At 44.4% G+C, this 12330-nt stretch overlaps 1 protein-coding gene across 6 annotated transcripts in view; it reads right to left on the bottom strand.

Annotated features, from left to right (window-relative positions):
- Positions 1–10495, bottom strand: part of Fez2 (fasciculation and elongation protein zeta 2) — a 39948-nt gene extending 29453 nt beyond the window's left edge. For all 6 annotated transcript variants that reach the window (XR_015622175.1, XR_015622176.1, XR_015622177.1 and 3 more), the window contains exons 1-2: positions 10235–10495; positions 5424–5532 (exon numbers count right to left, since the gene is read on the bottom strand). Coding sequence is in view for 3 of the 6 variants with exons in the window: in NM_053600.3 (NP_446052.2) it covers positions 5424–5532; positions 10235–10485 (360 nt within the window). In the remaining 3 variants the exon portion in view is untranslated. The remainder of the gene's footprint in view (positions 1–5423; positions 5533–10234) is intronic.
- Positions 10496–12330: the final 1835 nt, after the last annotated feature.

Here is a 12330-nt window from a genome sequence, read left to right as displayed (position 1 = left end):
GTAAAGACAATGGCAAAATAGCAGAAGAAGAGGAGTCAGGAATTAATATATCATTTGAATCCAGAACAGCAACAATTAATGCCAGAAAACAATCAATGCAATTTTCCTGTTTAAAAAACAAAAAGCCATCCCGGAATGGAATGTCCAGCCAATTCAATAACAAGGTGGAAGCTAAAAAGAAAGACATTTTTAGATGTGCAGTATTCAAAGAATTTACCTTCCCTGCACCCATTCTCAGAAAGATACCCACAGGAGAATGGAGAGGAAACAAACACAAGGTCAGAGACAACGCAGGAGTAAAGGTCATTCTGCAATGACACAGGAAGTAGAACTCCCCAGAGGGTGTGTGGGAAGGTAAACTAGAGTGTGTCTGACCGGTTCACATTGGAGCTGCCACTGCACCAGCATCAAGAATCAGCAGAAGACGCCGTCAGTCCTCTCAGAGCCCCAAACCTCTTATTCCCCACCCTCTTTTAACCCAAGAAATTTTTACGTGGCCCTAGGTATGTATAAAATAAGCATACAAATCAAACATCATCTGATAAATAAAACATAAAGAAATTTAGAAGTGTATTTTACAACAATTCTTTTGGTAAGCATGTATTTTTCCACTTATTAAAATTAAAGCAAATTTACATACTAATGAGGCAGATGCACTTATTTGTTTTTATGTAACGAATTAAATCCTGTGTGAAAATTGGATACTCTAAGACCAAAATGTCTTCAAGGTTTTCCGAACTCAATCGACTCTTTGATTTTCTAACACTCACAGCTAAGAACGCTAAAGATATAGTAGAAAATAGCAGAAGTGTGGGGGACCATTTCAGAGACTATTGGAAACCCTGTCCTGCTCCTAAGCCAAATTCATGGAACAATTGTTGCTGGAATTCAAGTCAGCAACCCAAACAATAGTCATTAAAATGCAAAATTCTAACTCATTACAACCCAGAGATACACTGAGGTGATAACTGCCCGGCTGAGAATGAGAACAGGAAACTATTCCATCCCTGGTTTCTGTGATCAAACAATTACGCTTCTGTAAGAACAGACCACTTGGTGTGAGCAGTGAAAAGGTGGCTGTGTAGGTTTTATATAGTAGTCTCGACCCGGAGCTAGGGTGTTTCAGGCGGCTTTACTAAGTACTTGGTGGTATGCTCAGGGCAAAGTGCACATGCTGTGCGTTCAGAAACAAGGCTGTAATGAAGTCACACAGTGCAGTGAGTGAACGATGCCAGAAACAGCTAATTGATTTGGGGTGTGTTCAGAAGCTGTTTGCTGTAGCCAAAGTTCTTTCAATCCCCAGCACCATTTGGAGTCAGAGCCACAGCTTTGGAAGCTGGCATCCAGCTAGCACACTACTGAAGTATTATTTGTGACCCTTTAAGGCTGACCGACAAGTGGCTATAAGTCACTGTGCCACACACAGAAATGTCAAAGTGAACTTAACCAGGGATTTGGACAGGATCATGCTGGGAGGACGGAGGGAGTGGAGGGCTGTGTGAGGTGTGTGGGGGTTAGAGTCTGGGGGTGATCAATAAGAGAGCCTCTCCAGCCTCTGGGAAGGTCAGTGCACACAGTTTAACAGTGAAAATGAGACTGAGTCAAAAAGGTTGTGGCTGAAGGTTCTGGGAGTCGCTCAGGCATCCAGGATGAGGGGCAAGAGCTACGTCAGCCCCACAGTGCTAGCTTCGAAATGATGACAGTTTGTCTTTTAGGATGTCATTTCAGGAGCCAGGCAGTGGTGGGGCATGCATGCCTTTAATTCTAGCACTTGGGAGGCTGAGGCAGGCAGATCCGAGTCTGAAGACAGCCTGGACTATATGAAGTGAGTTCCAGGACAGTCAGAGCTACACAGCGAAACCATGGGGGTTGGGGGGGGGGGGGACAAAACAAAACAAGAATATAATTTCAGTAAGAGAAAGGTCAAGGACGAGGCTCTTCTTGAGAGCATGCTAGATTCTAAGACCACAGAAACAGAGTGGGGAGGGGTTAGGTCATTTTGTGATCATCAGAGCACAAGACGAACCGCACGGCCTCTAAGTTGTTCTTAGAATTCTCACACTTCAAAGTCACCTGCCCCATCATCCTTCCTTGTTGTACCTTGAACACCAGAATTTTGTTTTATATTTCTCCTCTGGCTTATAAATGGTTTTAATTTTAAAATTAAACTTAAGGAATATATTATCATAGTCTTTCTCTTTCTACTCTTAAAGATATCAAGAGGGGCTACAAAAAAGTCCCTCTTGCACCAGACATGGTGGTGTATACGTCGGATTCCAGCACTCGGGAGGTAGAGACAGAAGGACTAGCAATTCAAGTTCATCCTCAGCTCTGTGGCAAGTTCAATGCCAACCTGGGCTGTGGAACACCTAGTACAGAGAGGAAGAAGAGAAGAGAACAGTCCTCTTCTGCACAAGAGGAGTGGGAAGATTCACAAGAGGTACCCTAAAAATGACAAAATGACAGAGAAGCATTCCATGCACAGCACTCTAAGGAAGAAAACTCACTGAGAACAGGTTCCAAACACACCAACACCACATTACTAAATTTCCATGACAACAGAAATAATGATCACAGATCATCTTCCCAGGGAAGGAGCCATGCCCACTCCATGCCCACAGAAGTACGCCAGTGCTGAAATCGCTTAGGCCTTGAAAGCTAACTTTGGCTGGCATGGGTTCATTCGTCAACCTACCAGCAGACTTAATGTGCCTTTTGGAGCCAAGCACTCCTTCACTGCTCCGTGCCCGGGTTAGACACAGAGCTGATCCTACTGGTTCCCTGCGTTAAACTGCACACAGAGCAGATGGAAAAGCTATGCCCATGTAAGAATGTGGACTAAGCCAGACTTCTAGAAAAGACCCAACAAATACAGAAATGCGTGTCGTGACTGTCAATGAGAGAAAACAAATAACTAAATCTAACTGTTGCTTTCCTGACGATTGTTCTGCTCTTAATCCAAAACAAAACAAATTACATTCTTATTCTTAAGGGGGAGAATGCCATTATAGAGCTCATTTTATAACTAGCATAATCTAAAGAATGCTTCCAAAACATAAATTTTACATTACTCAGTCATGGAAAGAAACTTGAACTAAAAGAGCAACACAATTACTCCGATAGAATTCTTGTTTATTTGTTCAGAAGCTCCATGCACGCATACCGTGATCTTTCTGGGGAAGTGAAGTTCTAATTTCGTTTCATTTAACAGTGGACTACCCGAAGCATGATATATGACTGATTGACTGACTGACTGTCTGTCACTTGTCTACCAACTGAGTCTTTCCATGTAAAGTTTTTCCATTCAGTATTCATATTAAATGGTGAGACTTAACTAGTCACTAGCATGGTTATAGCATTTCTCTGGCACTGAAAACAACAGCCAAAAAAAAAAAAAAAAAAAAAACCAAAAACAAAAACAAAAATTACTAAAGTTACATAGCAAGAACAAATGCAAGACTTGTATTTTATTCAGAGTGCTTGACTCCCGGCGCTACTGTGTTTCCGTTTTCAAACTACAAAAGGAACTGTTTTATGTTCCTTTTTAAAAATGTTAATAAGAAAATACACTCATGGATCCTTTCAATACAAAAAAAATAAATAAATAAAACAAGGCTAAATTTTCATTATAACCTCTGACTTTACAGTCTCAAGAATAAGGTTAATTCACTCATTTATTTTCTCCACAAGTGGACAACATTGCACCCACCAAGTGCCAGGCAGAGGGTGAGTAGGAAATTACGATCTAATAACAGACTCAGAAACAGGATTAATAAGAAAGCTCAGTGGCGATTTGAAAGACACACAAAGCGCTGTGGGGACTAGCTCCCATGAGACATCAGGGCTAGACTCTGAGGATGGGGAAATAAGTCCAGTAAAGGTTTACATCTCCACAGGGGTCTCCAACCTCTCCCCGGGAGTGTGCTTTCTTCCCTGCAAGGATTTAGGACAGGGATCTGACTGCCAGTGAGGCTGTAGGTGGAGATTCTCCCATTTGAGAGGCTGGATTAAGTGTCCTTTAAAGATCCTGTCAACTCCAAAATTGTATAACTCCATGAGCTCAGCAGAGGCTAAAACAGTAATAAGAAGCTTCAGCGAGGGAGGGGAACTTGGACAAAGCCCCATAGGACAGCAAGGCCCTAAATAAACGGAAGTTGGAACAAAAGCTATTTAGCTCTGGTCCCATAGAGTAAATGTGTGTCAGGTGAATCGGCAAAGCTTAAATGGTTAATGACGGGGAAAAAACAGTAAGACTGGTTATCCACTAGAATTCTGGGAAAGAGTCGGAATTCCATATTCCACTAGACACTGAGAGCAGCAGGCTTTTCCAAGTCACATATTTAAGACAATCCTGTCGTGAGACAGTAACAATACTATTTAACCTACTGGCAGCCCACAGCACTACACTCCCAGTGACACACAACTGCACTTAATGAAATCGAGTGTACCAGGGGCTCTGACATGAGCTTACGTTGTTTTCTGCTGAAGAACTTACAACAGTGGGAAACTGAAATTTAAATAACTTGGCTACATTCCTCACCAGCTTTAAATAAACCTAACTCCGTGAGTCCCTACTTTAGACCTTCCTCTTCCTTCTTCTGGCCCCAGCCACTGTGTTTACAGTACCTTCATCTGGCACTAGCAGGATGGACATGCATTAAAAAGTCGAAAACCAGCAACAGGAAGAGCATTTGGGTGCTAAAGTGGGGAGCCACGAGCTGAGGACCTGAATTCACATCCACATCACCCACATAAAAAGCCAGGCATTAAACCCCAGTGCCGGGGAGGGAGAAACAGGACGATGCCTGGGGCTAGTGGGTCAGCCAGCCTAGCAGAATTGGTGAGCACCAGATTCAGTAGAGACCCTATTGTTAAAAATAAGGTAGAAAAAGACTGGAAGATACCAGAGGCCAGCCTCCAGCTAAACACGCACGCGCGCGCGCGCACACACACACACACACACACACACACACACACACGTATATATTCATATATGTGCGTGAAAAGTCAAGAACAGAAATATCTTTTAATGGTTCCTCAACATTCATAAGAATGTATGTTATGCCCAGCTTCACTAAATCACAGAAAGTTAACTCCCTGACAACATTCCAATACCCCAATATGTTAAACAGAGGGTAGGGTTCTGAGTATTCTCATCATATCACAATTTCCATTGTATAAGCAGAAAGGAATGGAGATCGGTGGTGATAGAATTTAGCAGCCATGCGAATGGGAGCACATGAAGGACAGTGAGACTATGTAAGCAAACGGACAGCAGTGGAGGCAAGATAGCAAGAGTGGGCCGGCCCACGAGCTTGAAAATAAGAGGCATCCCCACAAACTGACTCTAGGAAAGAGAAGCTACCACTCCTGTCCCACTCTCAGCACTGGCAACACAGCCACTGGTCCAGGTCCTCACTTACCCCTTTCTCTGAGAGGTTCAGAGTAAGCAAATGCAAGGTCCTCGTATGGGACGACTTCCAGTCTACAGGCATGACATTCCCATAATTATCTGTCAGGGCATTCCAAATCCTTAAACAGAAGAAAACAGCAGTCAGGAAAAAGTACCAGTCCACACAACGGTAGAGTAGAGTCATGAGAAATCGTGCAATTGGATGACAATGACATCTTGTTTGTGAAATAAAAAAAGGGGGGGGGGGAAGAAATAACTCTCCTAAAAGAAAGAAAGAAAGAAAGAAAGAAAGAAAGAAAGAAAGAAAGAAAGAAAGAAAGAAAGAACGAACTCACTCCTAAAGGCACGTAGTATATTGCATAATACTATGTGCAGGGCACCATTCAAAGTTTATAGGGCACATACCCAGAGAATGACAGAGCACATAGACACACTCATGCGCAATAAATAACTGAATGTAAAAAAAGCAAACTCAAACAAACAAAAAACAAGCGGTATAGACAGACAGAAAGAGATAGGGAGATGTGGGAGGGGGTTACTTTATTTAATCCTCAAAAACAACATTAGAAGCAGAAACCTTCACCACCCTCATGTTGCAGTATAGAGCCAACAAAGAGGGAAAACCTCAGTGCTGCCTCCAGAAACACAAAGGGACACCACTGTGCTTTCCACAGAGACGCTAGGTTCTGTGGAGAAAGGATTCAGTCTCGAAGTGAGAGAAAGGTTTAGCTGATGTGACTGTAGCAGGATGAGGACTGAGGCTGAGGCGAGCGGTAGAGAATGAGGGATCTGGAATGTACAGGCCGGTTATACAGCCCAGGCGATCACCCGCCTTCTCCTTAACCTGCCTGGGTATCTCCTGTCCTGCTACAAAACAAAGCTTAGACGTGAAGTAAACACCTTACCAAGCTCTGTCTAAGTATTAACACAAGCACACTGCACTGAGAAAAATATAAACCACACTGGACAAAGACAGCAAACCTCATGATAAAATCCAGGTTTAGGAGTCAAAATAATGACCAACACAGCAAAATAACAGTGTTTTATTAGGGGTGGGGGGCAGAGTTCAATCAGATGAGATTTAATTAAGGTAAATAAGATTACACACTACACATCCGGGCACTTACTGGGAAACTGAGCTAACATGTCATACTGTTTTAAAGTTAGATTTTGTGACATGTATCTAATTGCACCTAATAAGTCATGAAATATCTGTGCAAGTCTGTCAGCAATCAAGCTACAAGCAATCCTAGCAAGGGCAAAAACGTAACACTGTGAGTTTAAAACTGGAAAAGCAACATTCTTGACGCAATAAACAAGATCCCATGCTTTTAAGAAGAGAAGCTAGCAGAAGTAGAACTTCCCAAGACACAGGTAGCTTTGAGACCCAAATCAGTCTCAAAAATCGGGGTCTATCAGCCTACAGATCTCACCTCTGCAGGGCTCACTCAGATTGCCTTCCTGTTAGAACCTGATATTCTCTAGGGTCAAGGAACTAGAGTTGGAGGCAAGCAAGGTCAGCTACTTGCTGAGTTCGACCATCCTGGGCCGCAACTTTTCAAATACTAACAAGTGAATGAATGACGAGAAGAACTAAGAAGGGGACGACCATGACTGCTCCTAGGTGTGGTAGAGGAGGAGGATACTATAGATATCTGGGAGAGCATAGGCAGGGGCAGAGACAGAGGCATGGGGACACTACAAAGATGCCATGACCCTGAGCTGGGCCATGTGGTGGGAGATGGGGAGAGAGGAACCAGCTGCCCTGGCCAAAAGGCCCAAAGGCAACCAAAATGGTCGAATTACACAGGTCAGAACGTCCCCCACCCCCACCCTGCCTCCTGGGCCGGAGAGTTCAGGGCTAGGGGCAGGGTATGCCAGCCAGGAGGGCCCTGTAAGGGACTGAGGGACACAGGGAGAGCCTGGAAGCCAGTGTCTACTTTGATATGTTAATGAATACATTGACTACATACCTAACTCTGGCCAAGGTCACAGAATATTCTAATAGGTGAGGAGTCCCAGGTTTGGAAGGGTTGTTTTGTCTGTGGGTCACATCCTTCTTAAAAGAGGCTAGAAGATAAAGACAGTGTAGTATCTCTCCCAGAAGGAGTAGCCCTGGGTTCCAGATTCCAAGAAAAAAAGAGGACAATAAACAAGCCTCTCTCTCTCTCTTCTCTCTTTTCTCTTCTCTCTTCTCTCCTCCTCCTCCTCTTCTTCCTCCTCTTCCTCCTCTTCCTCTTCTTCCTCTTCCTCCTCCCCCTCCTCTTCCTCCTCCTCCTTCTTCTTCTTCCTTCCCCCTTCTCTCTCTCTCTCTCTCTCTCTCTCTCTCTCTCTCTCTCTCTCTCTCTCTCTCCCTCCCTCCCTCCCTCCCTCCCTCCCTCCCTCCCTGCCAAGGTCAGAGCAGGTGTAGCTGGAAGGCCATAAGACCTACTTCTGTCCGTGAGTTCCAGAAAGAACTGTCTGGTCAAGACAGCTGAACTGCCTTCATCTTTAGAGCAGGATATTACAACTCGCCATAAACAGCTGACAGAGAGCTCCCTACTGGAGTCAAAGTCCTACAGTCAGTGGCTCTCCTAGAGCAGATAAGTACACTCCATATTGGCAGAAACTGAAACCAAAGCTCAAGGAAGTCAAAAAAAAGGATCCAAGCCATGGCAGCATGTGGGCAAAGGGGTTTTCTAACCACTGAAATGGGTTAGAGTTGACCCTACAAAGCCAATGTATACGAAAGAGGACATAGGAGAAGTGAATCCTAGCTATGAAAAGATCTTTCACACATTTCCAAATCAGGAGACATATACCTACAAAAAACCACTATCGAGAGCAACAGAAGAAGGGGAAAGGCTAAAACACTTGCCTACCATACTTGAGCCCTGGGGTTAAGTCCCAGCACCACAGGAAACTGGGTATGTTAATGCACACCTCTAATCTCAGCACTCTAGAGGCAGAAAGATTGGGTGTTCAAAGTCATCCTCAGCTACAAAACGAGTTTGAGGTTAGCCTGGGCTACAGGAGACACTATCACCAAATGGAGGAGAAAAGGATAATGAAATAAAACCAGGTTTAGTGGCTTATTCATATAATTCTAGCCCATGAAGGGCAGCAGGAAGATCAGGAGTTCAAGGTCAACCTGAACTGCACAGCAAGTTTAAGGCCAGCCTGGGCTGCAAGAAACAAAACAGGAAAAGCAACAAAATAGTTTAGATTTTATAGCTGCTAACTTTGAAGCACTGGCTAAAATAAACTTTCCAGAAAGTCCAGCTGAACCAAAAATAGGTCTTCTAAGAATCTTGGTACAAGCAACACTCATCTGTTTTAAGTAAGTTACTCATAAATGTAAATTTAAAAGCGAGAATATGCAGTAAGTCTCAACAATTCAAGTATATAAGTCTGCACAGAGAGGAAGCTATCGGTCTTGGGAAATTCTACAGAAGTCACCTTTTCTTGTGCACTGAATGCTTATCTCTGCATTTAAATTCCCATCATATATTTACCCATCCTCTGCCCTTGAGCACGAGAAATCATAAAATGGAAGGGCCTTGGAACACAACTATTCCCCCATGTTTTCCTATGTCCTCTCTCTCTGCTCTCTCTTGATAAAGCTAATTCCTTTAGAAATTAAAACTTTTTAACCACATGAATCTTATCATAGTTCAAGAATTCCTCGCATGGTTTTGGTGCCTAAAAGCGCCTGGCACGAACACCAATGACCCCCGGGGACCCATGTTGTAGAAAAAGAGAGCGAACTGTGCAAGTGGTCCTCTGACTTCCAATGATGTGCTTGATGGGCTTGTATTACCCGTCCACAATCACACAAGTACTCACGCAAAATTATTAAGATGTAATAAAATGTTGTTGTTTTAATTCTCCCCACTAATGTCTAGTGTCTCCCTCCACCTCTGCAATGTTCTGGAAACCCGCTCTACCTATCACCTTCAGAGAGAGCTAGGACCTAAGAGTTTAGGACCTCCTCTCACCCTGCAAACAAAATACTCTAGCTCGCTGGCTCGAACCATTCTTTCTGCTAGCTTCTGATGCAAAACCATGGTACATAATTACAACTCTCATTTAAACAAACAATAACTGGGTTTAAAAGTGTTGGAATAAAGGGCTTTCATCAACCCCTGTGAATGTCCTCACTGAGGGTAATCACGGAGAAGACTGGAGCCATTGCTGCTGTGCACTGGCCTTCTGGGTACACTATGAGATGTCATTAGTAAGAGTTGCCCTTCGCTTTTTGCCTCTGTGACAGTTTGCTCTTGTGGGCCCAACAGACTTCTGGAACTTCAGTAGTACCTCACACCTTTGCACTCTACCTAACTTCCAGATCTCCATTAGGATTCAGTTTGCAGCTTGCTTTCTCTATGAAGTCTTCATTCGGACATCTCCTTTAAAATCTCCCATATCCGGTACAAATGCCTATCAAAGCACTCATTACACGCGCAAACTACGTGTTTAACCAACCTATGTCCCATACCACTTTGTGTCCTACTTGAGAGGAGCCATGGCCACTCCGGCATCCCCAGTGCCAAGCCCAGGAGCTTTAACAGAAGCGAGCTGACTGAATGAACTGACCCACAGTGCCCCAGAAGGCAGGGTCTCCTACAAGGAACCACATAGGGGTCTGCAAGAGGATTCAAGGGAAGGCAGGGCAGCAGCGGGCATTTAAACTCCTGCGGGCCAGGCCAGCAGCCCCGGGGCGGGGCTGGGAGCGGCGGAGGAAGAAGGAGGGCGCGGGGCGGGGCCTGTGCAGACTCCGGGCTGCGGCGGGGGCAGGGCGAGGTGGGGGCCGCTCCCGCCCGCTCCTGGGCCCGCACTCACTCGTCCCCTTGCAAGAGGCTGCGCTCCGTGATGGGCCGCACGGCCGCCCGCGGGGGGTCGGCGTCCGACGTGGGGCGGAAGCACAGGCTCAGCTTCTCCTCCAGGCTGGAAGCCAGCGCCGGGAAGCTGTCGCCGCCCGCGTGTGCCCCCGCTCCAGCCTCCGGGCTCGCGTTACAGTTCTCCTGGTCCCGGACACTCCCGGCCGGCTCCTGGAACTCATAGAAATCCTGCCAGTCCCCGTCTGCCGCCATCGCGCCGGCTGCCAGCGTGCGCCCCGCCCCAGTCAGACGGCCACGCCCTGTCGCTGTCAGGACACGCCCCATTGGTGCCGCCCACTCGAAACCACGCCCCCTCGTCCTCCAGCTCTTGGGCGAGCGACACCCAAGCTGACTTTAATCTTCTGAGTCTTCTGGAGCTGACCACCAGTTCTCAGGGAAAGGAAGACCTTAACTTAGTTGAGTCACTTCCTATGTTCTTGATCATTTGGAAATAACTTCCCTCAGCGTCCCTGTCTAAAAATGGCCAAAAGGAAGACTTCTTTAAACCTACTGTCAGATTTTTGCTCTGTGAGAACATTCCTGACACTCCATCTAGATTGACAAGAATTACTGGAAAATGTTTATATGGTACCGAAATTCATTCCATAAATGCATCTCTCCCACATGCAAAGCACATGCTTGCTGAATAATTATGTGAGCAGATATGCTCAAAGTACTTAGAAAATGCCTCAATAATAAATACTCACGTACTTGCTATATATGGACACTGCCTTTTTACTTACTGTAGCTGGAGCATTAAGACTTAGTGAAAATTAAATTTTGTAAAAGTGTGGCTGAGGCGTGGGAAGCTTTCGTTTCATGGAGCCAGCTTCTCTTTTATTTATTTTTTAATTTTTGCAAGATAAAATGACTTATGAAAGTAGAGAGTAGTGTCGGGTATGAATATGGCTAGGATTATAGTTTCATTACATTCATTGAACTACAAGAAAAATTAAGGAAAGTAGGTAAGTACAGTGCATGCCCAAAAGGGACAAAATCGTTATTTCGTCAAATGTGTCACTTAGGTGGGTAAAACATCTTTAAATAATATATCATAAAATATTTTGGGGTTGGGGATTTAGCTCAGTGGTAGAGCGCTTGCCTAGCAAGCACAAGGCCCTGGGTTCGGTCCCCAGCTCCGGAAAAAAAAAAAAAAAAGAAAATATTTTATATACACATATGATCATGATTTGTATAAAAATTTATTGTGCAACTCTATCCTGTGAGCTTGTTTTACATATAATTAAGTATAAACCGCCTTGCAAACAATACCTGCCCCTCCTCAGGCAAAAGGAAGTGCTGAGTGGCAAAGTGTAAGAAGCCATTCAATAGGAGACCCAGTTCCGCCCACGCTGTGGCATTGTGCCCTTCCACCCACCCTTTCTTTAGATTCTTTTGACTCAGCCTTTCTTAGAAACTATCCAGTTTCAAGTTTCTGTTCCCTTGTCCCTTCTCTCAGTATTTCCTATCAGAAGCCTTGTTCTCCTTCCTGATATTGCCCCATTCTTCCGCTAACTTCTAGCTTCCTACACTGCCACCAATCTGAAAAAAAAGAAACAAAAAAGAAACAAAAACAGAAACAAAAAAAACACTAGCTTCTGGTTTGCACAGTCCCCTGAGGCTCCAGAGGTGGAAGCCGGGCTCCTTGATCACGTGACACAGCCTAATTCGACAAACTGGCTCACTCAAACTTATTTATTTTATACCTATTTTATTTCCTACCAGCTCCCAGAGACCTTTATGAAAATGAACATGTGTGAAGAAAAGTTAGCTTGTATATGTACCAACAATAATTCAGGAAAATTAGGCCATGAATTTGAGGGCGGGGGAGGGGGAAGATTTTTATAAAGTTTTAATTTAAACTAAGTTTTAAAAAGAAAGAAAAGTTAGCTGAGAAAAAATAATTTCAAGCACTTGATTCAAAACTAGAGAAGATAGAAAAACAGCTTCATGGCACTTAAGCCATGTGCCCACATAGACACTGACAATGGAGACATCTCAGTTGCACCGTACAGTATAATTTCTACATATCACATACTGCAGTGAAAACTGTTAAAA

Source organism: Rattus norvegicus, chromosome 6 (assembly GCF_021556685.1).
Source record: "Rattus norvegicus strain SHRSP/BbbUtx chromosome 6, alternate assembly SHRSP_T2T, whole genome shotgun sequence".
Classification (NCBI taxonomy): Eukaryota; Metazoa; Chordata; class Mammalia; order Rodentia; family Muridae; genus Rattus; species Rattus norvegicus.
The sequence above is the reverse complement of the archived record's forward strand: the minus strand, read 5'-3'. Positions and strand labels throughout refer to the sequence as shown.